Source organism: Anser cygnoides, chromosome 21 (assembly GCF_040182565.1).
Source record: "Anser cygnoides isolate HZ-2024a breed goose chromosome 21, Taihu_goose_T2T_genome, whole genome shotgun sequence".
NCBI classification, from domain to species: Eukaryota; Metazoa; Chordata; class Aves; order Anseriformes; family Anatidae; genus Anser; species Anser cygnoides.
In genome coordinates, this window is record NC_089893.1 from 4421403 (window position 1) to 4445477 (window position 24075).

A 24075-nucleotide genomic window follows, 5' to 3' on the forward strand; every position below is an offset into this window, starting at 1 on the left:
CCCCCCTGACCCTTGGTGGGTGCTGTGAGCTTCCTGAGCAGTGCTCTGCCTCGCTGTCCCCCCGGGGTCCTGGGCGTGGATTTTGGGGTGAGTGGGGGGGGGGTGACCCAGGGGTGCACCGGGGGAGGGGGGGGCTGGCAAACTGCGGGCTCGGCGAGCTGGGGGAAGGATGCTGGGGCCTTTGGGGCGTGCGGGAAGAGAGGGAGGAAGGGAGGAAGCGGGGCCGGTGCCTTTAAGAAGGTTTTTTTTTTTTTTTTTTTCGCCGCCCCCCCCCCCCCCGGCCGCCCATCGCGGCAGGCAGCGGGGGCAGCGCTGGCGGCGGGGGGCTCGGCGGGGCCGGGGGCTGCGGCACGGCCACGGGCGGGGTGACACGGCCACGGGAGACGCGGGCACAGGTGACACGGCCGCGGGTGGCGCTGCCACGACCCCCCCTGTCCCCCCGACCCCCCCCCCCCCCCCCCCCCGCCGCCTCCCATCCGTGCGCATCGCAGCCCCGCGGACGGATGGGGAGGGGACCCCGGCTGGGGACCCGCAGGGGCAGGGCTCGGCCCGGGGCCGGGTGCTGAGCACCGGCAGCCCCCCCCCCCCCCCCCAACCCCCCCGCAGCCCCCCCACCCCCCCCCCGGGCTCCGGGCAGCGCCCCTTTGTCCGCAGGGGAGGGAGGGAGAGGCGGCGGCGGCGGCGCTGCGGCAGCGGGGAGCGGCGGAGCCGCTGGGAACGGAGCCCCCAGCCCGGCAGGTGAGACCCCGGGGGTTGGGGGGGGTCCCCCCAAAGGCTCGGGGCTACCGGGGAGGGAAGGGGCCGGGAGGGAGGAGGAAGGTCCTCGGCCGAGCTGCCGCCCCCAGCACCCCCCCCCCCCCATCCGCCTTGTGCCTGCGCGGAGCTTCCCGGAGGGGATTTGGGGGATCGAGGAGCGCTGCGGGAGGAGGAGGCAAGGTGAGCCCGAGGGCGCTTCGTGGCCCCCCCATCCCTGAGACCCCCGGCACGGACCCCCCCTAAGCACGGGGGGCGCAAAGCTTGAGGCTGCAGGGGGTGGGCGGGGGGATCGTGCAGCCCTCGCACCCACCTTTTCTCCCCCGGGGCTGGGGCTGGTATTTTTTTTTTATTTTTTTTTCCCACCCCCCCACCCCCCCAGCCCTGCAAGGGATCTGCCTGCAGCGGGGAGATCTCGGCGCAGCTCCTCGCGAGGCCGTCCTCGCCTTCCAGGGGCTGCGTGTGTGCACTGCAGCTGCGGCCGGGAGCCGCCTGCAGCCTGCGGCTCAGCAAAATGTAGGTTAGCAAAGCCTCGGGGTCCCAGCCCCGTGGGTGGGGGGGTGCTGAGCGCGGCCCGCTCGGGCGGGGGGGACCCGGCATCCCGGCCCGTGATGCTGCAGAGAGGGACGGGAGCACCGCAGAGCCCTGGAGCCGAGCGGGGATGGAGCCGGTGACACCGTGGTGATGGAGCCGGTGACACCATGGTGACACCGGTTTGGTGCTGGCCTGGCGTCTGGGGCTGTGCCGGCAAAAGGCGGGGAGGTGAAACGGGTCCCCGGTCCCAAAAAAAAGGGGCCCACGGCGATCCCGTCCCCGTGCGCCTCCCCCCAGAGCGCCACGATGGCAGAGAAGGGCATGGATCCCGCCTGCGTCTCCATCGCCCTGGAGGACACGGTGTGCCACGCCAGCCCCCCGGACGCCCCGCTGCTCACCACCCACCTGAAGAAGGTGGAGAACCACATCACGGAGGCCCAGAGGTTCTCCCACCTCCCGAAGCGCTCGGCCGTCAACATCGAGTTCATCGACCTGTCCTACTCCGTGCGCGAGGGCTCCTGGTGGAGGAAGAGAGGTAGGGGCCGCGGCCGGGCAGGGGACCCAGGGCTGTCACACCTCTGTCCCGCTCCCTGACCTCTCCCAGGTCCCCAGCATCATCGTCTGTGCTGGATCTGGCCCTTTTTTGCCCAAAAGGAGCGCCTCAGCTCTGCGGGAGGTTGTGCTCGGCACCGGGAGATGCCGGAGCCGCTCACCCTGCTGTCCCCTGTGGCTGCCTGGCCCCAAAACCAGACCCCATCCTGGGGGCTGTATGGGGCACGCGGGTCGCTTTCCCGGCGGGGGGGCAGCCAGGATGGCTGAGTCTCCCCAGCGCAGCGGTTCAGGGTGTGGTGGCTGCTGTGCCAACTGCAGGAGACCCCAAGGGGCGCCCCGGTTTGGCGAGGGGGTGCGTGGTGTGCGGGGGGGGGGTCCTCTCCGGCAGCCCCCTGCGCAGCCGGGGCCGTGCTCCCCGTCCCCGTGTATGACCCTGGCCGAGAGCTCAGGGAGGGGAAAGGGGAGGCAGATGGCAGCTGGTGGGTGGTAGTCCGCTTTAATTAGCGCTCTCACTTAATGGGATGCCAATCGGGCAGCCCCGCGAGACAGGGGGGAGCTGATCTGGGGAAGGTGAAGGAAGGCAGGGCTGAGCAGGGTCCTGGGGTGCGCAGACCAAGGGTAAAAGGTCCCTGCTCAGCCCCGAGGGTTTGCGGGTAGGGAAACTGAGGCAGTGCCCGGCAGTGGGACCAGCCCCAGGGCCAGCTCTGCCTCTTGGATGCTGGGGAAGCACAAGATGGAGGCTGAACCGAGGTGCTGAGGGTGCCTGGGGCAGAGCAGGACGCAGCACCCAGAGGTCCTGGGGTGCGCACACCGGTGGGGCTGGGGCGGCGAGGAGCGCGCCGAGGGGTGCTGGGGTCCTGGGGCGGCAGGAGGAGGATGCTCCTCGCCCCTGGAGCACGCAGAGGAGCGCGGTGCCGTCGGCCGGGATCCGGCCCCGGGTGCTGAAGCTGGAGGTTACTGGCAGTCAATGAACGCGAGTAACCGCTGCGCAAGCTGCAGTGGCGCCGACGTGAGCAGCATGCGCGCCGCCGGGGCCGCTCGCTCGCCCCGCTGCCGTCACGCACGGCACCCTGCCCGCGCCCCTCTGCGCCTCTCCCCGGGGTGCTGCTGGGCGCAGGCGGCCCGGACCCCAGGGGTGCGTTTGGGGGCTCGGGGGGGGGGGCTGGCGGTGCCGGATCCCTGCTCCAGGAGAGGGGCTGCCCCCTTATTGTGGGGTAAGGACCGTGCGCAGGGCTGGCCCTAAGGCTTGCCCCGGTCTGCGGGCAGGGATGGATGTGTTGGCATCACCCAAGGCCAGCTGCAGCCACGGGGTGTGGGGTGAGTGTTTTTTCCAACGGAGAGGTGCCCGGACCTGGTCCGTGGTTCCTCGTAGCCCCGGCACCCCGCAGACCACAGCTCCCCTGCTGGGGCTGCATTTAGGGGCATTTCCTTAGAGCCTGGGGCTGTGCTCGTTCCCTGCTCCCCGACACTGTTGTCGCGTTCCTGCTGCCACAAAATGCTAATCAGCCGCCTTAAAGCAGAGATAATTCCAGGTCTGATTAGCGGTGGCTGCTGCCGGGCGCCACGGCATGAATGCCAATGAAGGCAGCAGCCGGCAGGCCTGGGGGCTCCGCCTGCCCCGTGGCACCCCCTCCTCCGGGATGGGACAACGTGTCACCGTGTCACAGCCTGGTGGCCTTCCTCAGCAGGCTGCACTCCCTGACCCGGGGGTTTCCTGGTCTGTGGTATCGTCTAGGGCACGTGTCTTTCAAGTGCTGGAAAGGACCGGCCAAAAACCGGGGGCAGAGAGCCCCCTAGAAGTGATGTTAGCTGTTCCACAGCACGTGGAGGTCTTGGGGTCCCCCCGGTGCCGGGATGCTCTCGCAGTCCCCTTGCGCTGATCCCAAAAGCTGGACCCGCTCTGCTCTCTCCCCCCAGGGTACAAAACTCTCCTCAAATGCCTGTCAGGGAAGTTCTGCCAGCGGGAGCTCATCGGGATCATGGGGCCCTCGGGCGCCGGCAAGTCCACGCTGATGAACATCCTGGCTGGCTACAGGTGAGGCTGGGGGGGACGCAGCTGGGCTGGGGGCCGGGGGTCCTGTGCTGCATCCGTCCCCGGGCGCCTCCGTCCCGCAGGGAGACGGGCATGAAGGGGCAGATCCTGGTGAACGGCCGGCCGCGGGACCTGCGCACCTTCCGCAAGATGTCCTGCTACATCATGCAGGACGACATGCTGCTGCCGCACCTCACCGTGCTGGAGGCCATGATGGTGAGCGCCGGGGGGGGGCTGCGGGGCCTCCACGCTGGCAGTGGGACGTGGGGACCCGGTCCTGCTCGCCTTCGCTTCCTCACCGTGAGCTGTGGCCCCCCGACATCGATCGGGGGCGCCCCTGGGCCTGATGTTGATCTCGCCCTGCCCGTCCTCCCCCCCCGCAGGTCTCCGCTAACCTGAAGCTGAGCGAGAAGCAGGAGGTGAAGAAGGAGCTGGTGAGCGCTGAGGGAGGTGGGCTCGGGGCCTCTCGTCTCGCCCCAGTGCAGGGCAGTGGGGAAGGGAGAGCCCTGAGGACACCGGGGGGGGGCAGAGGGACCCCCAGGTGGCGGGGACAGGGCGGGGGTCCCCGGGACACTGCGGTGAAGGAGGCTGTGCCCCCAGGTCAACGAGATCTTGACGGCGCTGGGGCTGCTGGAGTGCTCCTACACCCGCACCATCTCGCTCTCGGGGGGGCAGCGCAAGCGCCTGGCCATCGCCCTGGAGCTGGTGAACAACCCCCCGGTCATGTTCTTCGATGAGCCCACCAGGTGAGACCACAGGGACCGGGGCTCCCAGCGCTGCTTGGCCCCACCGGGGGACACCGGGGACCCCTCGGGATCCGAGCGGGGCTGTGGGACCCCCAGGGGGGCTGCAGCGGGGTGCTCTCCTCCATGGGCCTGAAAGAAAGGGGTGCTTGCAGGGGGTGGGGGGTGTCTTTGGGACGTCCTTCTCCCCCGCTCACCTCTCCCCTTCTCTTTTTCTCCTCTGCCTCACCCTTCGTGGCCGCAGCGGCCTGGACAGCGCCTCCTGCTTCCAGGTGGTGTCCCTGATGCGCTCCCTGGCGCAGGGCGGCCGCACCATCATCTGCACCATCCACCAGCCAAGCGCCAAGCTCTTCGAGATGTTCGACAAGGTTTGGGACGGGGCACGGGCCCCCCCCAGGGCTGTGGGACCCCTCTGGCCAGGGAGGGAAGCCCTGGGGGGGGGGAGGGGCTGCAGGTTTTTACCCTGGCGGTGTGTGGTATCTGGTGGGGGGTCTGGCCAAGGTGTCCCATGGGTGGGGAGGAGCAGGAGAGGTGCCCCCGCTGCTCCGTGCTTGCCAGATTTGCTTTTTTTTTTCTCGCAGCTGTACATCCTGAGCCAGGGCCAGTGCATCTTCAAAGGCGTCGTGACCAACCTCATCCCCTACCTGAAGGGCCTCGGCCTCCACTGCCCCACGTACCACAACCCCGCCGACTTCAGTGAGTGCCCCCCCCCCCCGTGCCCAGCCTGGGCCGTGTTTTTTTTGGGGTGGCGAGGTCCAAACCCCAAACAGGGGGACAGGGTCCCCCCGCTGGGTGCTGGGCTGCCGGGTGGCACAGCACCACGGGGAGGGGGCTCCCACCTTCTGCCCTGGGGGGTCGTGGTGGAGGAGAGGGACATCAAGGGCTGGCTCAGCACCACTCAGGGGTCCTGTCCTCCTCTGCAGTTATCGAGGTGGCCTCAGGAGAGTACGGGGACCTCAACCCGGTCCTGTTCCGCGCCGTGCAGAACGGCATGTGCACCATGGCCGAGAAGAAGAGCAGCCCCGAGAAGGCCGACCCGTCGTGCCCGGCGCACTGCGTGGCGGTGAGCGGGGAGCACAGCAGGCTCCTGGAGCCGTGGGGGGGGGGGGGCGCAGGTCCCGGGGTGCCCGGCTGGGGACACCTCCGTCCTGCCTGCCCCACGGGCATCGGGTCCCCCTGTTGGGAGACGACCCCTGTCCCTGAGCCACGTCTGTGACCTGCCCGTGGTCTCGCAGGACGTGGACCACATCGAGAGCCACACGTTCGCCACCAGCACCTCCACCCAGTTCTGCATCCTCTTCAAGAGAACCTTCATCTGCATCCTGCGGGACACGGTGAGGGCAGGGGGCTGCCGGGGGGGCGGGCGGGGAGAGTCCAGCCAGGGCTCTCCCTGGAGGAAGGGGCAGGCTGTCCTCTGCCTCCCCGGGGTGCTGCGGGGCCGGGGCCCTGCCTCGCTGAGCCCCCGCGCCCCCCGTGCCCGCAGGTGCTGACCCACCTGCGGTTCATGTCCCACATCTGCATCGGGGTGCTGATCGGGCTGCTCTACCTGCACATCGGCAACGACGCGGGCAAAGTCTTCAACAACACCGGCTTCCTCTTCTTCTCCATGCTCTTCCTCATGTTCGCCGCGCTGATGCCCACCATCCTCACCTGTAAGGAGCTCCCGGCCCTGGGGGCGGGGGTGCTGAATGATGGGGAGGGCTGAGCTGGATAAAAGGGGGGAAATTGGGCAGGAGAGGGGAAAAAAAATCCAAGAAAAGGGGAAAACTTCCCTTGGGATCGCCCAGGGTGTATTGCAGTGTTGCCATTTGTTTGCTGTCTGGCCCAAAGCAGACTTGAGGACTTTTTCTTCCTGCTGAGAGAAGGTCCGTGGAGCTGTGCTCCCCGCTGCTGCATCTCCCTCTCACTTCCTCAAAAAGCCTGGCTGAAACCCCCCAGCTCAGCTGACTTTTCCGCGCGCCAAGTTCCCCACTCGGCCTCTTTTTTTTCCCCCGGTGAAGCCGCTCGGGTTCCTGCCCGCAGGCAGGCGGCTGCTGGGGGGGGGGGGGCGTTCGCCCCCACCGGGGTGGGCAGAGGGGCTGCAGCAGCCCGGGCCGGGGCTCTGCCGACCCCTTCCCTCCCCGCAGTTCCCCAGGAGATGTCGGTGTTCCTGCGGGAGCACCTCAACTACTGGTACAGCCTGAAAGCCTACTACCTGGCCAAGACCATGGCCGACGTGCCCTTCCAGGTGAGCACCGAAACGCGGCCCCGACGCCCCGGGCTGGGGGGTCCCTGTGCTCTGCGTCCCCCGGGGAGGGTCCGTGGCTCCAGCAGGGCTCTCTCCCCGCCGCAGGTGATCTGCCCCATCGCCTACTGCAGCATCGTCTACTGGATGACGGGCCAGCCCCCCGAAGCCACGCGCTTCCTCCTCTTCTCCGCCCTGGCCACCGCCACGGCCCTGGTGGCTCAGTCCCTCGGGCTCCTCATCGGAGCTGCCTCCACCTCGCTGCAGGTCAGGCGGGGGGTTTGGCTTTACCTGGGGTGTGGGGGGAAGGTCGCAGGGGGTCCCACGAGCAGGTTTGGGGACCCCTAGGTGGGCGGCGTGGCCGTGGGCACCCAGCGTGCTGTGCTCCCCAGGTGGCCACCTTCGTGGGCCCCGTCACCGCCATCCCCGTCCTGCTCTTCTCGGGCTTCTTCGTCAGCTTCAAGACCATCCCCACCTACCTGCAGTGGAGCTCCTACGTCTCCTACGTCAGGTGGGACCCAGCGCTGGGGCCGGGAGCTGCCCCCCCGTGGGGCTGGGGAGGGGGGAAACAGGGGCACGAGGTGACGTGGGGTGTGCTCTGCCCCAGGTACGGCTTCGAGGGCGTCATCCTCACCATCTACGCCATGGAGCGCGAGGACCTGGAGTGCCTCGAGGACTTCTGCCCTTTCCAAAAGCCCATCAAGATCCTGCAGGAGCTGGACGTGGAGGAGGCCAAGCTCTACCTGGACTTCCTCATCCTGGGCATCTTCTTCGTCATCCTGCGGCTCCTGGCTTACCTGGTGCTCAGGTACAAGGTCAAGTCGGAGAGATAAAGGGGCCGCGGGGCCCCGGTGCCGCTCCCGGGCCTGGCCTGGGGACAGACACAGCTGGACCCGGCGCCCCGGGCCGCGTCGGTGGGTGCCAGCCAGGCCTGGCTCAGTCGAGAAGGGTTTTGAGACATCTCGGAACTGTTTTAACCTTTCCACGCACTCTTCATCGCAAAAGTTTTGTACAGCCCTGGCGCCTGCCACCCTCATTCCCCCGGGGACTGCCGGACCCCACGGAGCTTGGGGCCCCTCCGGCCACCCTGCGTCTCTCCGAGGGGCACCAGGGACGGTCCCACGGGGCCAAGGGGGGGCTGCTCCATGCCAGGAGGGGACACCCGCAGAGCCATCACGAGCCCCCGGAGCACCAGGCCAGCAGCACGTGCATCAGCATGGAGAGGAGTCCGAATATTCAACAGGCCCGGTTGCACAAGGCTTTCGTGTTTCCTGCCGCCGTAGCCACAGAGATTGCTGCATCCCCTTTTCCTTTCGGCCTAGATCCCCCTATTTTTATTTTTTTCCTATTTTTATTTTTGTTTTAACCCTCCCTGCTTCCAGCCTGCATGGAGGGGAAGGAGGGGAGTCAGCAGGCAGAGAAGCTGGGGCTCTCTCGTGCTGCTGCTTGGATCCATCCTCAGAGGGGATCTGCAGACCTGGGGACCTGGTGTAGGGTCTGTGGGATTGGGACAGGGCTCTCAGACCTCAGACAGCCTCGTGTTTGGTCCCTGTTGTCTCTGGGATCCGAGCCAAGAGGATAAAAGCAACCAACGTGGAGAGAAGTGACCGGTCCCACCAAACCCCGCACGGAGGATTTGGGTCCCCACCGTGCCGTCGCTGGAGCTCTGCTGCTGGAGCTCGCCCCGAGCCCTTCCCTTGTGCCTCCCTCCTCTCCTTCCCTGGCCCCGCTGCGGCCGTCTCGGCAGGACGGGGAGGACAGCACCGCTCAGCACCGCCTGCGTGCTGCCCGCGAGGAGGCGATGGGACACGGCCCCGTCGCAGCGGGACCCTCCTGGGGTAGGAGCGCACAGAAACGGGTCCCAGCAGCGCCGGGGCTGGAAAGCAGGTGAGGTCTTGGAGCGGTTTGTGCGCGTCGGGTGAGCCTGGTGCTGGGAACAGCTTTGCACTTGGGCACTGGTGTCCGGATGAGGTTCATTTTGGATGAGGTCCCTTTTGGCAAGGGTCCCTGGCGGCTCCTCCGAAGTCACCCCTCGCGGAGGGAAGGCATTTGGGCACCTCGCTGGCTCGCCGAAGGAACGGAGCTGAGGCCGGGGTGCACACACTGCTGTGCTGGCACCAGGACACGGGGCTGCGCTGATGCCATCAGGAACCCGCTGCTTTCTGGTGGGCACAGACACGGGAGGGCACGGCTCGGCCCTGGCTCCAAGTGCAGGCTGTGCCAGGCTGCTGCCGGCACGCTCCGAGCAGCGGGGCACCGCCGAGCGAAGGACGGACTTCAGCAATATCCTCGAGCCTCTCCTGCGCTTTTCTTGGCTCGGGCTGGGACTGCTCCGCGCCGCGGGGGCCAGCTGGCAGCGGGCGGGTGGATGGCAGATGCAGACGGGCACGCGGCAGGGCTGGGTTTCCCCTGCCTGGACAGCACAGACACGAGGAGCTGGTAGCCATGGGGCTCTCCTGCACCGAGGGGCGCTGGCAGCGGTACCTGCCCCGGTGCCCTTCCCCTGTTGAGCATTGGGGTTTTCCCCAGGGGCTCTCGGCTGACTTATCGCTGTCCCTCCTGAAATTCCCCTCGGTTCCTGGATCCTCCTTCACCCCTGACCCGTGTCGTGTCCTGCGGTGATGCTGCACAGGCTTGGAGCGCTGCTGCCTCCTGGACACGATGCTGCTAACCGGGGGCACGGGGAGAGGGGGCCCGTCCCCACGTCTGCTCCGTCACCAGGGGGTGGCGGAGCTGCAGGGCTGTCACCCATCTCCATTTCACTCTCTGGGGGGCTCTTGGACTGCTGCCCCGCTTCGGCCCTGCTTTTTGGGGCTCGTTCAGCCTTGCCCAGCACGGGGTGCGTGCTGCTGGGCTGGGGCTTCTCCCCTGGGTGCGGGTACCAAGGCGGCAGGAGGTGCTGATGGAGCAGCTTCACGTGGGCCCTGCCTCCTGCTGCTCGCAGCACGGGGACCAGGGCGACCAGGACAAGGGCTGGTGTGAGCTCTGCAGCTGGAGAACGGCTCTGCCGGGGGGTTTGGGGTGTGGGGATGGGGTCCCTGAGCTGGGTCTTGGCTTGTCCTGAGCGGTGTGGGGGGCACGCAGCAGCAAGGATGCACTTTATGAGAGCAGGGACACGGCACCGGGGGTGCTTCTGCCTGCGGGCACCCCCGCAGGGAACGCGGCTGGATAATTGCGAGGAGCGCGATGGAGAAGAGCAGGCTTCTTCCCCCACGCCTCCTCTCCCCTCCTGCACCCTCCCTGCCCCTGCCATGCACTTTGAAGGGACGAGGACGCGGATCCGGCTGTGGCTCTGGCTCCTGGGGAGCGCCGGTTGCACTCCAACCCCTCTAAACCTGCTTCAGCTCCTTCCCCTGGCTCCGCCAGCCCCAAGGCAGCGGTGCAGGGATCTGGCCCCTCGCCTCCACGCATGGCCAGGCCCCTTCGGCACGCTCACAGGGGCAGCAGCAGCCCCCTCATCCCTTTGGGTTTGCTGGAGGGGGCAGCAAGGAGCGCAGGGAGGGTCTCGCCCCCTCCCCGATCAGGCAATAAACGCGTTTCATTCTCGCCGTGCGTGCCCACCTTCCCTCCCAGCCCTCCACCACCGAGCACCCCGCTGCTTTTCCAGCCTTTGCTGTGCCGTGTTGGTAAGGGGGGGGGGGAGGCAGCTTTAATCCGTGCTCCCTGGGGCCATTTGCCAAAAAAGCGTGGAGACAGCAGCGCGGAGGCCAAGGGAGGTGGGCGCAGGGGGTGTTTGCCCAGCTCCTGCTGCCTCGCCGGGGGGAGGCTGCGCAGCGGGGCCGGGGCATTGCTACCCCTACAGCGGCCTGGCCGGACCCAGGCGAGGTGGGAGCAAGCCCCCGGGCTCTGGGGGGAGTTGGGGGGGCTGCCTGCAGGTGAGTGTCCCATGGGGACAGCGTGTGGGGGGGGTCCCAGCGGTGCCCAGCAGTGTCCGGAGGGCCGTGGAGCGGGCGGAGGCGTCGCGGCGTGTGTCGGCGTTCGGGGGCTGCCAGCTGTACTCGTGGGGTTTCGCACATCAATAAAACCTATATTTATAGTGTGTTTACGGTGTATTTGTAGGGCTGCCTCCCCTCTCTGCGTACGGGGCGGGGACGGGTGGCCCATGGGTGCTGGGGGGGGGAGGCACCCACACACCTGTAGGCTCTGGGGGGGACATTTGGGAGGCGAGTACAGCCACGGGAGGGGGGGGGGGAGGGGGGGCAGGCTGGGATTTTCTGGGTGTTTTCTGGGATCTTGCAGCACGTTGTGGGGTGCTGGAGCAGCTCCGCGCCCTGCGGGACCGCGTCAGGCTGCGTGCCCGTACACGCGTGCATTGCACAACCCCGCACAAGCGCGTCCTGCAGCCGCCCCCGGACCCCCCCCCAGCACCCTCTGAACCCCCCCAGCACCCTCTGAACCCCCCCAGCCCCCTCCGGACCCCCCAAATCCCCTCCAAACCCCCCCCGGTCCCCGCGGGGAGCCCCGTCCCCGACGCATCCCGGCTCCGGGCGGGGGCGCGCTCCCCCCGGCGCTGCTCCCGGCGGCCGGGCGGGGACAGGGGCGGGCCGGGGGGGGGGACACGGGGCGGAACGGGGCGGGCCGGGAGGGGGCCGGGCCGCAGGAAGTCCCCGGCGCCCTCCGCCGAGCCCTTCCCGAGCCGGGGCAGCCGTCGGGGGGGGGGTCCCGGGGGGAGCCCCGAGGGAGGTGACAGCGGGTGCGGGGTCCTTGGGGTGCTGCGGGAGCGAGGGGGGGGGGGGGGGGGGGGGGGTCCCGGGGTTGGATTTGGAGTTTCGGGGGGGCTGCCGAGCCTCTTGTCCGCGGCTGGGGACGGGCAGCGGGAGCGGGGCTTTTTGGGGTTTTAATGGGAAAGCTCTGAAAAGCCCAGCGGGGGGGTCCGGCAGGAGGAAGCCCCCCCCCCCCCCTCCTTTCCCCTTTTTTTCCAACATTTTTGCCCCCCCCCGGGTGTTGCCACGCTGTTAGGGCTGAGCCCGGGCGAGTGACTGCCGGCTGCAGGGCCGGGAGGTGGCAGGAGGGGGCCCGGGGGGGGGGGCTGCCGTGCCCAGCACCCACCTCACCTCGCTGCCTGACCCTTCTCTTCCCGCAGAGGATGTCCCGGGCCGTGCAGGGACGGCGCTGCCTGCCCTGGGCCCGGCTGGGGCCGTACCTGCGAGCTGCTTCGCTGCCAGGTGAGCCCGTGCTGCGCCTCTGGGGCTGGGACCCCGAATCCGTCCCGCTCCTGGGGTCACCTCGTTCCACCCCCCCCTGGACGCCCACCCCGGCCACACAGCGGGGTGTCCGTGGGGCACCGCCGCGGGGTGCCAAGGCGGTGAGCGGGGTGCCGGGAGCCCCGTGGGGCTGGGGGACGCTGTCCGTGACCCCTCAAGCACGTTGTGTCCCCGCAGGTGCTGCCGGCGGCTCCTTCCGCGGGAAGATCCTCAGCGGGGACAGCGGCTCCCTGCCCAGGTACAGCAGCACGCAGCTGGGTGCCCCCAGAGGATCGGGGCTCCCCAGGCACACGCTGCTTTGCCCCCACCTGGAAACCGCCCCCCTGCCCCCTTCCCAGTTCAGCCCAGCCTCTCCGCCTCGCCCCAGCCCCGTGGGGTCCCTGGGTTCCTCGTCCCTCCCTCGTCACCTGCCCGCGCTGCCCCTCGGGGCTGCCAGCCCCTGCCCTCCTCCCGACGCTCTCCTCCTGCCCCAGGAGCTGTGTTCGCCACCAAGGAGGCTCCCAGGGGCCGCCAGCCCAGCGCGGCTCCTCCCGCCACGGCCTGGACCACCTGAGGACCGTGGCCTCTTCTGGTGAGCGTGCGGCCTCGTGGAGGAGGACGGGGGGGTCCTGCAGAGCTGCTGCCCTCCAGGGCTGTGCGTGGTCCCTGCTAGCGAGAAGCCCTCCTCTTGCCAACGCCTTTCTCTCCCCAGATGCCATCAAGAAGCACCAGAAGAGCCTGGCTGCGTGGTTCAGCAACCAGCCCAACGAGGAGAGGCAGTTCGGCCCTTCCTTCTCGCTGGACGCGGTCCACGTGGACCCGGTGATCCGGGAGAGCTCCCTGGAGCAGATCCTGAAGCCCTCTCCCGAGCTGACCATCCAGCACCAGCTCCAGCGGTCCTCCAGGCAGGTCATTAGCCTCCAGAACCTCTTCGACGTGGATGCCTGCGGGCGGCAGGTGAAGAACGTGGTGCTGTACGGCACCGTGGGCACGGGGAAGAGCACCCTCATCAAGAAGATGGTGGTGGACTGGTGCCACGGTCTCCTGCCCCGCTTCGAGCTGGTCATCCCCTTCTCCTGCGAGGACCTGTCCCACAGCCGCGTCCCCATCTCCCTGCGGCGCCTCGTCACCAAGAAGTACCAGCACCTCCGGGACGTGGCGCCCATTCTGGGCGCTTCCAACCTCAAGGTGCTTTTCATCCTCAACGGCCTGGAGCGCCTCAACTTGGATTTTCGGCTGGCTGGCACGGAGCTGTGCTGCGACCCCGGCGAGCCCATAGCTCCCTCTGCCATCGTGGTCAACCTGCTGCGAAAGTACCTCCTGCCAGAGGTCAGTGTCCCCCTCCAGCTCCTCCGTGCTGCAGGAAGGCTGGGGGAGAGCCCGGGGATGCTTCAGGCTTGGCTCTCGTGTGCATTGCTCCTTGTTCAGCTTGGCTGTGAGTCAACGGGCAGCCTCCGTCCCTGGAGGGACTCCCTGAGGTGGCTTCATGCTGATTTGTCTCTGGGGGGTCTTTGGGGAGGCCTGGTGAGACGAAGAAGGCGGCAGCTGGGAGCCCGCCTGCTGGGCTGTGCCCTTCCAGATTTAATTTATGTCTAGGAGGGGATGGGGAAAGCTCTTCTGTGCGCTTTGCCTGGGCAAGCTTTGAACCAGCACGCTTAGGGCGGCAGCTTCTCAAACCCTTGGGTGCTCCTGGTCAGAGGCTTGGGGTCCTGCTGAGCTTGGCTAAGAGGGAACACCTCCCAGCTCACCCGGCCCTCCACTTCCAGGCCAGCATCATCGTCACCACGCGCCCGTCCGCCGTGCGCCGCATCCCTGGCAAGTACGTGGGGCGCTACGCCGAGATCTGCGGCTTCTCCGACACCAACCTGCAGAAGCTCTACTTCCAGATGCGCCTCAGCCAGCCCGGCTGCGGCGGAGGGGACGGCGAGGGCTCGGGCGAGCAGGATAACCTGGTGGAGATGCTGTCGAGGAACCTGGAGCACCAGAACCAGATCGCCGCCGCCTGCTTCTTGCCCTCGTACTGCTGGCTGGTGTGCACCACGCTGCATTTCCTCTACTTCACCCGGACGGTGCCGCCCAGCCAGACCCTGACCGGCATCTACACCAGCTTCCTGCGGCTCAACTTCAGCGGGGAGGTGCTGGACAGCACCGACCCCACCGACATCTCCATGATGAAGTACGTGGCCAAGACGGTGGGCAAGCTGGCCCACGAGGGGGTGATGTCCCGCAAGACCTGCTTCTCGGAGGAGGACCTGCGGCAGTGCTTCGAGGTGGAGATGAAGACCGAAAGCGAGCTCAACCTCCTGGAGGTCTTCCGCAGCGACGTCTTCCGCTTCTTCCTCACGCCGTGCGTGCAGCCGGGCAAGGAGCACACCTTCGTCTTCACCATCCCCGCCATGCAGGAGTACCTGGCCGCCCTCTACGTGGTGCTGGGCGAGAAGAAGACCCTGGCGCAGAAGGTGGGCAAGGAGCTGTCGGAGCTCATCGGGAAGGTGAGCGAGGACGCCGCCGTGGTTCTGGGCATCGTCTCCAAGGTGCTCCCCCTGCGCTTCCTGCCCGTGCTCTTCAACCTGCTCAAAATCTTCCCCCGCTTCTTCTCGCGGCTGAGCGGCAAGGACCGGGACACGATCGCTCGCACCATGGCGGAGGAGCTCTTCAAAGAGGAGGACTACTACAACGACGACGTCTTGGACCAGATCAACTCCAGCATCCTGGGCGTGGAGGGCCCCATGCGGCACCCCGACGAGGCCCCCGACGACGAGGTCTTCGAGCTCTTCCCCATCTTCATGGGGGGGCTGCTGTCCCGCCGCAACCGCGCCATCCTGGAGCAGCTGGGCTGCTCCATCAAGAACCTGGCGGCCTTCGAGATCGCCGAGGCCATGAAGAAGACCGTCATCAGGAACAGCCGCAAGGGGCTGCCCCCCTCGGAGCTGATGGACTACCTCTTCTTCCTGCACGAGTTCCAGAACGAGCGCTTCACGGCCGAGGCCGTCCGCTCCCTCCGGACCGTCAACCTCTCGTCCGTCAAGCTGACCCCGCTCAAGTGCTCCGTGCTGGCGTCCGTCATGGGCACGGCGTGCCACGAGGTGGACGAGCTCAACCTCACCTCCTGCAACCTGGACGCCGGCAGCTTGAGGACCCTCTTCCCCGTCCTGTTGCGGTGCAAAGTCCTCCAGTGAGTACCTCTTCTGCTTCCCCTGGGCAGCGCTCAAGGGCTGGGCTCCCCTCGCCTCTGCCGGGGCACGGAGCGGGCAGGGAAGGGCAGGAACGCTTTGTCTGTCCTCAGAGCGGTCCCCGAGGACTACAGCGCCCGTCGTGCACCGCTCCGTGTGCAGCCCGGCTCGGGCGCTGCATGCCGGGACCCGCAGTCCCTCCGCAGCCTCCCGTGGGGCTGCGATCAGCGCCCGGTGCCCGCGGGCTCCATCCCGTTGCTCGGTGCCACCCGGCGTCGCCCCGCAGCTCGCCCCGCTGGGTCCAGGCGGGGGATGCGGAGCCCCGGGGGGGGGCCCCGGGGTCCGTCGCAGTCCGTTTGTGGCACTGCAGTCTTCCCGTCGCCCAGGGGGTGGCGAGCAGCGCTCGCAGAGATGGACGCGGCTGTGCAGCGGGGCTGGGCGCCGCTTCCTGCCTCTGGAGCTTGGGGAGGGCTTGGTGGGGTCCTGCTCCCCCCTGAGACCCTCAGCCCCCCCCGGCAGGGCTTGGGTCCCCCTCCCCTCCCCTCGCTCCTGCCGGCGCTGGCTCTGTCGGCTGACACTGCCCCCGCGCTGGGGGGGCTGCCGTGTGCTCCTTTTTGGGGAGGAAACCTCAAGGGTCCTCGGCTGGGGAGCCCAGGTGGGGTGGTGATGGGGAGGATGGGGTGAACGCCCCCCCCCCAGGTGGCGTTTCGGCCCTGCCACCCGCCGCGTTTTGCTCTGCACCAGCCTGCAGCTCAACAGCCTGGGCCCCGACGCCTGCGAGGAGCTGCGCGCCCTGCTGCTGCACGACCAGTGCGCGGTGAGCGACCTGCGGTGAGTGCTGCCCCCGTCCCCGCCCCAAACCCTCCCGGCTGCCCACCCCGCTCCGGGACCCCCTTCCCAGCCTCGGCAGCTCCCTGACCCCGTGTCCTCCCAGGCTGTCCAACAACCCGGTGGGCGAGCGGGGGGCACGGCACCTGGCCGAGGCGCTGGCGGGGAACCGCTCGCTGAGCCGCCTGTCCCTGCTGCACGCCGCGCTGGGGGACCGGGGCGTGGAGGAGATCGCCGGGCGCCTGGCCGACAACCAGCAGCTGCAGGAGCTCAACCTGGGCTACAACGCCCTGACGGACGCGGCCGCCCTGCGCGTGGTGGAGGTGGCCAAGAAGCACGCCACGCTGGACAAAGTGCAGTGAGTTCAGCCCGCCCGCTCGCGGGCGATGCTCCCCACCCGATGTCCCTCCCGGTGGCGGCGAGCAGGGGCTGGAACCCCTCTCTGCCCGCGTATCCTGGCCCCCAACGTCTCCTTGTCTCCTCCCGACCCGCAGTTTGTACTTCAACGACATCAGCGAGGAGGGCAAGCGGGCGCTGCACAGCCTGCGCATGGACCGGGACGGCGTCAGGGCGCTCGTCTTCCTCACGGCGGGCACCGACGTCTCCGACTACTGGTCCAGCATCCTCAACACCGTGCACAGGAACCTGCCCTTCTGGGACCGCGAGCGGGTTCGCCAGCACCTCGCCCTCCTCCTGCAGGACCTGGAGAGCAGCCGGAGACAGACGGCCAACCCCTGGAGGAAAGCCAAGTTCCTGCGGGTGGAGAGCGAGGTCAAAAGGATGCTGGGGAAGCTCCAGCAGGGGACCCTGTGAGCTGCTGTCCAGGCAGGGAGGAGACGCTGCAGGGGTGCCCGTGCCCCTGTCCCGGGGGAGATGCCCAGCGGTCGGGTGCTGCTGAGGCTGTCCAAGGCGCTGGGTACGTGGGGCTCAGCCCTGATCCGCGGGCAAGGCTGAAAATATGGGAGAACCGCCCGGAGCCCAGGAACAAACGGGACTTCTTCTTCTGGGCTTGGAGAGTCCCAGCCCCTGCCGGCCTGGAGACGAGCCGCGGCAGGGGCAGGACTCCAGCTTGCTTGTGAAATCCTCGGTGGCATTAAAGCGCTCCGCTTTGTTTCCTGGTCTCGCTCTTCCCCGCCGTGGGCTGCCCCAGGGGGCGGCTGGAAGCTGGGACGCCCGGGGGCTGTCCCCGAGCCCCTCGGGGTGCTGGTCCCGGCTCCCAGCCCTGCTGGGCGAGGGCCAGCGGTGCCCCGGGGCTGGGAGGGCAGGGGAGACGTCGGGGCTGTTTAACCATTAAACCTGGGGCGTCTTGGGAGAGGCGGGGACGCTGGCCTCGCTGCCACTTCACCCTGTACCTTGATCCCCCTCGCATTCGCTGCAGCCATGAAGCAAATGAAAGGTACGTGCCGGGGCAGCGGGGCTTCGTCCCGCGCAGCCCCTGCCCCACGTGCACATCCCAGGCCCTGCAGGGCAGCGTCGGAGCCCGGGGAGGCGCCGGGAAGGAGCTGCAGGCAGCCAGGAAAACGCAGCTGGGCTTTTTTTGGGGGGGGTGGGCTTGGCAGGAATCCCCTCTCCAGGGGTTTGGGGGGGGTCCTTGTGCTGGAAGAGGTGGGGAGGTTTTCTTTTGGGGAGGTGTGCGGGGGGGGAGGTTTCCATCAATTCTGGGCGTCTTGTTACCCTCCTCACCCCCACCCAAAAGTCCCAGGGGGGCTGCACAGACTCTGCAAGCCCGCTTGCCCCGGCGCGGCACGCTCGGCCCCTGCACGAACAAGCCCCGAGTGCTGCGGGTCTGCCCCCAGCTCGCTGCCTCCTGCGCTCACCTCTCCTCTCCCCCTGCAGGGCTCGAGGGTGACAGGACGTCCATCATGTAAGTGCTGAGCTCCCCCCGGCCGGGGGGCTCGTGGCCCCGTAACGGGGCCGTGCTGAGGCGGTGTGGGACGTGGGTCCTGGTCCTAGGAGGGTTTTTCCCTGAGCTGTCAGCATGGGAGAGATAGGGGCAGCCCCACGGTGCTGGAGCTGTGGTCCCGGCAGGCTCCCATGGTGGCAGGGCTGGGGAGGGCAGGGGAAGGCGACGGGGCTGCGCTAACGTGGCCTCTCCCGCCCTTTGTCATTTCAGAAAATTTGAATTTAACCCCAAAGATGGGATCGACAACCCCGCCTTGTCGCTGGCTGAGGACACGGGTAAATACCCCCCCCCTCTCCTGCGGGTTCCCCCATCAGCGTTGGGGCCGGGCACCTGGGGGCACCCCAGGGCGCGTGTGGCAGAGGGGAATGGAGACCCCCCCGTGGCTACGGGGAGGGGGTCCCCGTCCCACAGAGCATCCCTGCGGCCCCCGCTCACGGTCCGTGCCCCCCTCGCAGATGGCGAGGCTGCGGGGGAGCCCCGCTTCTACCTCCTGAGCAAGGGCAGCGCGGAGACCTTCGGCTTCTGCCTCCACGAGGAGCTGGGCAGCCAGGGCCACGTCGTGCGGCAGGTGGAGCTGGGGGGGCTGGCCCAGCGCAGGGGGCTGCAGGACGGGGACCGGCTCCTGCAGGTCAACGGGCACTTCGTGGACCACCTGGACCACCAGCGGGTAAGCCCCGAGCGTCCCGGGGGGGGCGCAGAGGGTGCGGGACCCCGCTGCCCCCCGACCCTGCCGGAGAGGTCCCGTTTTCCGGGGTCAAATCCTGGCCCCGTCCAGGTGGTGCAGAAGATCAAGGCCAGCGGGAACCAGGTGCTGCTGGCGGTGCTGGACGGCGACTCCTACGAAGCGGCCAAAGCCCTGGGCCGGGACCTGGCCCAGCTGCTGCCCGCTGACGTCCGCCCGCGCCTCTGCCACGTCAAGAGGGACAAAAGCGGCTTCGGCTTCAGCGTGTCGGGGCCGGAAGGTAGGGGACGGGGACGGGGACGGGGATGGAAACCCGCCCGTGGCATCGCCCCGCTCGCCCCATCCCGCTCCTTCCCCTCGCGCAGGCACCAAGGGCATGTTCCAGCTCTCGGTGCGGCAGGACGGCCCGGCGGACCGAGCGGGGGTCCCAACGGGCTCCTGGCTGCTGGAGCTGAACGGGGCCAGCGTGAGGAGCTGCTCGCGCTCCCAGCTCGCCCGAAAGGTGCGTGCTGCCCTCCCACGATGGGTGCAGGACCGGGGCCGGGGCCGGCCGTGGTGCCGAGCGTCCCGTGGTGCCGAGCGTCCCGTGGTGCCGAGCACCCCGTGGTTCTCCTCCAGCTGAAGCAGAGCGGCAGCAAGATGACGCTGCTGGTGGCATCCAGCGCCGTGGAGGAGTTTTACCGCCTGCGGGGGCTGCAGGCCCCGGCCGCCTCGGCAGACACCTCCTGGCTGCCCTACAGAGCTCGCGAGCTGCGCATGGCGAAGGGCCCCGGCGGCTACGGGTTCCTGCTCAAGGAGGACGACTACGGCGCGGGGGCTATAGGTGAGGGGAGATCTGGGGATAGCGGCGAGCCCCGTGCCCGTTCTGGGGGCTGCTCCCAGCTGCATTTGGGGGTCTGGCAGCGTCGGGCTCCGTGAGCATCTTCCCTGCCCTGTCCCTGCCGCGGCAGGCCAGTTCCTGTGGGAGGTGGATGCCGGGCTGCCGGCCGAGCAGGCGGGGATGAAGGAAGGGGACCGCGTGCTGGCGGTGAACGGCGAGAGCATCGAGGGGCTGGACCACCAGGAGACGGTGCTCAGGATCCGCGCCCACGAGGACCGGGTGACGCTGCTGGTCATCGACCCCGCTAGCGACGAGTTCTACCGCTCGGTACGGTTCGGGGACCCCTGGGGTGCTGCGGGGCTGGGTGACGGGGCGGATCTCAGCCCCAGACCTGCGTGGTGAGGGCCCTGCAGGGCTCCTGGCTTGCCGTGGAGCTCCACGAGCCGCACAACTAACCTGTGGGGCTCTTCCAGGTGGGGCTGTCCCCTCTGCTGTTCCTCGAGGACGGCGACCCTGCCTCGGGCTCCTGCACGCCCTCCCTGCCCTCTCCCCACGGCTCCCCTGGGCTCTGCCACGTTGACGTGGGACCAAAGGGACCCGGCTCCTGGCTGGTGGCTGCTGCCAACAGCATAACCATCACGCAGGTAACCCGCCTCGCCGCGCTGCTCCCAGGCTGGCATCCTCCTGCCCCGCTTCTCCTGGCCCTTCCCTGGCACCGCGGGGCTGGTGGGAAGGGGCTGCGCGGCCCCTTGGCCACGGGGGCCGAGCAGAAAGATCCCCCCGAACCCACCCGCGGAGTGTGGCGGGGTGGGTGGACGTGTGCTGCCCTCTTGTCCCCGCCGTGTCCCCGCAGAGCCCGCGCAAGGAGGAGCAGAGGCGGCTGCGCGAGGCGTTTTAGTGGCCCGGGAGCACCCAGCCTCCGTGGCCCCACCAGGTCCAGGCTGCTGCTGCCCCCGCAGAGCAGAGGAGCTGCTCGGGATGGCCAACGCTGCGCCTCTGCGCCAGGGACGGGGCTGCCAGCACCGCACCTCGCACGGACTCGCCTCCGCTGCCCGAGGCTGGCCCCGGGCTTTTATTAGTGGCAACCTGAAGGCAGAGCTGCGCCTTTGCCGGCCCCGATGCCTCCGGGAGTGTTTAGGGACGCGGCACTCGAGCCCTCGCCCAGCTCCAGGCTCTGGATTGCCCCCGGGAGAGCCAAGGCACTGCCCTTCACGCCATGACCCGGGGCGATGGGGAGCCTGGAGCTCGGCTCAGCCCGGGGCTGGCCCTCGGGCGAAGGGGAGAAGGAGCAGCGGAGGCCGCGGGGCACTGGAGGAACCCCCCCAGCTCTGAGCCGGGCTGGGGTCTGCCCCCGCACGGACATCTCCTTGTGCTCCTGCCCTCTGCGAACTCCGGGTGGGATCTGCCCCCAGCAGGGCACCGTTCCTGCGTCACCCTTTTGGGGTGGGATTAAAGGACGCGAATCCACTCCGCCGTTCACGTGGGTGGTGTAACGGAGGCTCTGGCGCTCAGGACCCGTCACCCAGCTGGTGCGGCGGTGGAGGTGGAGCTGGGGGACCCTCCACGTGCTGATGACCCCCTCCTGGGGGTGCCCAGGGCGCTACATCTCCAGGGGGTTGAGGCCGAACTCCTGCAGGCGCTGCTTGTGCTGCAGCGCGATGGCCGTGCCCTGCTCCTCCCAGTGCTGCCTGGCCCCTGCCAGCTTGGCCAGCACCAGGTCCAGGCTGGCCTGGTGGGAGAAAGGACGGTGAGGGGGGGGGGGGAACGGTGCTGCCAGGGGGAGCCACCCCGAAAATGTCCCCGCTCACGTGGAGGATCTGCTCATACTCCCTCTCCATGGCGCTCATCCTGCCCTGCAGCTGGGTGATGGTCCTGTCCCGCTCTGCCAGGGCCGTGGTGGCAGCCTGGTGGCTCTGCTGGCTCTCCTGGAGCCTGGTGGCTGCGGGGTTGGGGACAGGGGACACTGAGCACGTGGGTGCAGGAGGCTGGCACTGCACGAATGGTGTGGGACGGAGCGGGCAGTGTGGCACAGCCCCTGCCCGAGCTGTCCCTGCTCCTGGGCTCCTGGGCACAGGGGTTGGGGATGGGGCGGCACAGGGTTTGGGGACGGGGTGGGATCGCAGCGTCCCCTCTGCAGTCAGCACCTCCCAAGCTCGGGGATGTGCTGGGAGCAGGGTCAGGCTTTGCCTTCAGCTCCTGCTGGGCAGACAGCACAGGGCGAGTGGCTCCCATCTCCCGCTTCTCCCCCCAAAATGTGCTTTGGTGCCCTGGAATTAACCCGTCCCCATCCCAGCAGCAAGGGGGGAGCGTGCCGGGGCCGTACCGAGCTGCTCCTGCAGGCTGTTCACCTTCGCCTCCAGGCGCTGGCTGTGGGCTGCCGTCTGCCTCTGCAGCTCCCGGTACTGCCGGCTCATTTCTGGGAGCCACGGAGAGGAGAAGGGGACGATAGGAGGGACAGGCAGGAGGTCCCCGAGCTGGGAACCCAGCCCCTGCGGCTGGGGGGGCTCCGGCAAGGTGGGATTTGAGGATTTCCCTTGCAGGCTGGTGCACCCGCAGTGGCCGTGCCCCCTCTCCGTGTCCGGCCGGGGAGGAGGGAGCCCTGTCGGGGGAACGCTCAGCCTCTCCGCCCAGCGTGGGAGAGCGAAAACGAGCACGGAGTTTTGCATGTGGCGAAGACCGCAAACCTCTGGCTGAGGTTTTTCACCTCTGCTCAGCTCAGCTCCTGCTCGAGCACTGAAGGAAGCGGCACGGCCATGGCTGCTGCAGCCCGGGGAGTCTCCCCTGTGCTCTGCTCTGCAGCTGGGTGCGCGGCCGCAGCCTCCGCACGCTGGCGGTAGGGGTGGGAGCGGGGCTGGCCAGCACCAGGGTGGCGTGGGGCCGAGCAGAACGGGCCAAAGGGAGAGGCGGGGTAAGCTCGGTGGCATCCCAAGGTGTGGGTCCCTGTGTCTGCCCCCTCCCGCCTCTCCCTCACCTTCGTGCATGTCTCTCTTGTCGTCCCGTGCCTGCTCCAGCGCCCGCTCCAGCTCCCGCAGCCTCCGCCGGAGCCCCTCGCTGTCCGCCCTCGCCCACCGGGCCGTGTCCCTCCAGGGAGCTGCGGGGCAGAGGCACGGGGCTGCCGTGGGGTCTGTGTGCCCGCCGGGGGGTGACCCACGGGGATCCGACCCCTGGAGCAGCCACGGAGCAGCGTGCAAGCACGGGGAGCCGCGGGGCTCCGTGCACCGGGTGCCCTGCTCAGTGCCATGTCCAGCACCCAGTTTTTCCAACCCTTTTTCTGCTCCCAAGCTTGCCCCAGCCCCTGGCTCCTCCAGCCCTTACCCCGGTGCTCTCCGAGGCTGTCAGCCTCTGGTGCCGCTCTCTTGGACGTCGCTTCAGCTTGGCTTTCTGCAGCCAGAGGGGAGAAAGAAGAGAGGGAGTCAGGAGCAGCCCGCCGGTGGGGCTCGGCCCAGGGACACCGAGGGCTCGCGCGTGGCTCAGGTGGCCCAGGGGCAGCCAGCCTCAGGATGCTCGCCCCCCGGGAAAGCTTGGCTGGGGCACACCTCCAGCTGAAAGGCTGGCGCCAGGGCTGCGTTCGTGCAGACACGGAGGCAGGGTGCAGCCGGTTTTACTTGAAGCGGCTTCCCTGGAGAGATGCACGCTCATGCGGGACCGAGGGCTGGCATTTCACGGTGGAGCCGGGGCAGCAGCCAGGGTCCTTGGCACACAGAGGTTTGGGGACCCTTCCCAAACCCCGCTCCACGTGTTCTTCCGCTCTCAGAGGTCTGTAGAAGCTGGGGCCTGGCAGTTTCAACCTCCCAAACCAGGTCCCGCTGGGCCGGAGGGTGCAGCGGGGCGCAGGATGCTGCGCAGTGCCCTGGGGACCCTGCTGCCTCCTCTTTCTCATCAGCATATCGGGAGCAGCAGAGGCGGGACTGGAGGGTTACATCCCTGGTGACTTGAGGCAGGCAAGACCCCAGACTCACCCGCTGCGCTGCTCTTTTTCTGCTGCTTCACTCCTCTTTTCCCCTTCCCTTTGCTCTTCGGAGGCATCCTCCGGCAGCGCCGCTAGCACGGACCTGGCTCCCCGAAGGCGCAGCAGCCGCCTTGAAGCCAGCCCCTGCTGTTGTAGCAACTGTGTCCGCAGCCAGGGCAGGTTGTCGCCTGGCCCCGCGCCTGCCTCCGCCTCGCAGCAGCCGAGCGTTTCTCCCCCGTGACACAGGCGTGGGCCACACGCACCCAGAGCAGCGCCGGGGTGGTCCGAGGCCGTCCCCGCTCCCGGCACCGAGCCGGTTGGGTTTGGCCGCGGCTCCCAGCGGCTCGGCTGGCCCCCGTCCCAAATGCATCCCACAGCCCTGGTCCCACGGCAGCCTGGTGGCTCCGTGGGGATGGGGCAGGGAGGGCGACGCTCCCAGGTCGCAGCCCGAGGCGAGCCCAGCGCCTTCCTCCCTTCCTGCCCTGGCTCTCCCCTCCGGCACACCCTGCCGCTCGCTGCCGCGAGCTCTGCCCTGGGGACCGCGGCTGGATTTTGACCCTCTTTATAAAAAAGAGGAGAGGAAGGAAGGGAGGGGATTTCAGGCCGCCGTTTCTGCTCGGGACACGATTAACCCCAAACAGCTAGGAGTGTGTAGGTGCTTTCTTCCGCAGGATGCAGACCCCGCTGCGTGGGCAGGGC

The 24075-nt window shown here is 68.6% G+C and overlaps 4 protein-coding genes across 15 annotated transcripts; 3 read left to right on the plus strand and 1 right to left on the minus strand.

Moving 5' to 3' along the window:
* The first annotated feature begins 282 nt into the window (after positions 1 to 282).
* ABCG4 (ATP binding cassette subfamily G member 4) lies at positions 283 to 10874 on the plus strand. 5 transcript variants are annotated; one of them, XM_066981173.1, is made up of 15 exons: positions 283 to 395; positions 1585 to 1822; positions 3757 to 3874; positions 3955 to 4087; positions 4255 to 4305; positions 4472 to 4617; positions 4859 to 4982; positions 5196 to 5310; positions 5538 to 5677; positions 5850 to 5948; positions 6098 to 6266; positions 6741 to 6841; positions 6947 to 7105; positions 7231 to 7349; positions 7446 to 10874. In XM_066981173.1, the coding sequence occupies exons 2-15, from the start codon at positions 1594 to 1596 to the stop codon at positions 7669 to 7671; spliced, it is 1929 nt and encodes a 642-aa protein (XP_066837274.1). In that variant the 5' UTR covers positions 283 to 395; positions 1585 to 1593; the 3' UTR covers positions 7672 to 10874. The 5 variants fall into 5 exon arrangements, with proteins under 5 accessions (XP_066837274.1, XP_066837273.1, XP_066837275.1 ...); XM_066981172.1 differs by lacking the exon at positions 283 to 395 and adding an exon at positions 655 to 738; XM_066981174.1 differs by lacking the exon at positions 283 to 395 and adding an exon at positions 792 to 936.
* Positions 10875 to 11419: 545 nt separating this feature from the next.
* NLRX1 (NLR family member X1) lies at positions 11420 to 17009 on the plus strand. 3 transcript variants are annotated; one of them, XM_066981051.1, is made up of 9 exons: positions 11420 to 11521; positions 11922 to 12003; positions 12220 to 12280; positions 12516 to 12613; positions 12734 to 13350; positions 13788 to 15196; positions 15939 to 16025; positions 16129 to 16380; positions 16517 to 17009. In XM_066981051.1, the coding sequence occupies exons 2-9, from the start codon at positions 11925 to 11927 to the stop codon at positions 16833 to 16835; spliced, it is 2922 nt and encodes a 973-aa protein (XP_066837152.1). In that variant the 5' UTR covers positions 11420 to 11521; positions 11922 to 11924; the 3' UTR covers positions 16836 to 17009. The 3 variants fall into 3 exon arrangements, with proteins under 3 accessions (XP_066837152.1, XP_066837153.1, XP_066837154.1); XM_066981052.1 differs by having other exon boundaries at positions 11421 to 11531; XM_066981053.1 differs by having other exon boundaries at positions 11456 to 11515; positions 11920 to 12003.
* Positions 16802 to 20900, plus strand: NHERF4 (NHERF family PDZ scaffold protein 4). 4 transcript variants are annotated; one of them, XM_048063582.2, is made up of 10 exons: positions 16802 to 16938; positions 17859 to 17886; positions 18136 to 18200; positions 18381 to 18592; positions 18701 to 18887; positions 18973 to 19109; positions 19226 to 19430; positions 19558 to 19754; positions 19901 to 20071; positions 20281 to 20464. In XM_048063582.2, exons 1-10 carry the CDS (start codon positions 16896 to 16898, stop codon positions 20323 to 20325), a joined length of 1290 nt encoding a protein of 429 aa, XP_047919539.1. In that variant the 5' UTR covers positions 16802 to 16895; the 3' UTR covers positions 20326 to 20464. The 4 variants fall into 4 exon arrangements, with proteins under 4 accessions (XP_047919539.1, XP_047919538.1, XP_066837157.1 ...); XM_066981057.1 differs by lacking the exon at positions 16802 to 16938 and adding an exon at positions 17110 to 17418; XM_048063581.2 differs by having other exon boundaries at positions 19901 to 20900.
* DRC12 (dynein regulatory complex subunit 12 homolog) lies at positions 20472 to 23840 on the minus strand. Of its 3 annotated transcripts, XM_048063586.2 has the most exons (6): positions 23387 to 23840; positions 22743 to 22808; positions 22399 to 22518; positions 21751 to 21843; positions 21236 to 21366; positions 20472 to 21156 (listed from the first exon to the last, which is right to left on the minus strand). In XM_048063586.2, exons 1-6 carry the CDS (start codon positions 23451 to 23453, stop codon positions 21028 to 21030), a joined length of 606 nt encoding a protein of 201 aa, XP_047919543.2. In that variant the 5' UTR covers positions 23454 to 23840; the 3' UTR covers positions 20472 to 21027. The 3 variants fall into 3 exon arrangements, with proteins under 3 accessions (XP_047919543.2, XP_066837159.1, XP_047919542.2); XM_066981058.1 differs by lacking the exon at positions 21236 to 21366; XM_048063585.2 differs by having other exon boundaries at positions 20472 to 21366.
* Between the last annotated feature and the right edge of the window lie 235 nt (positions 23841 to 24075).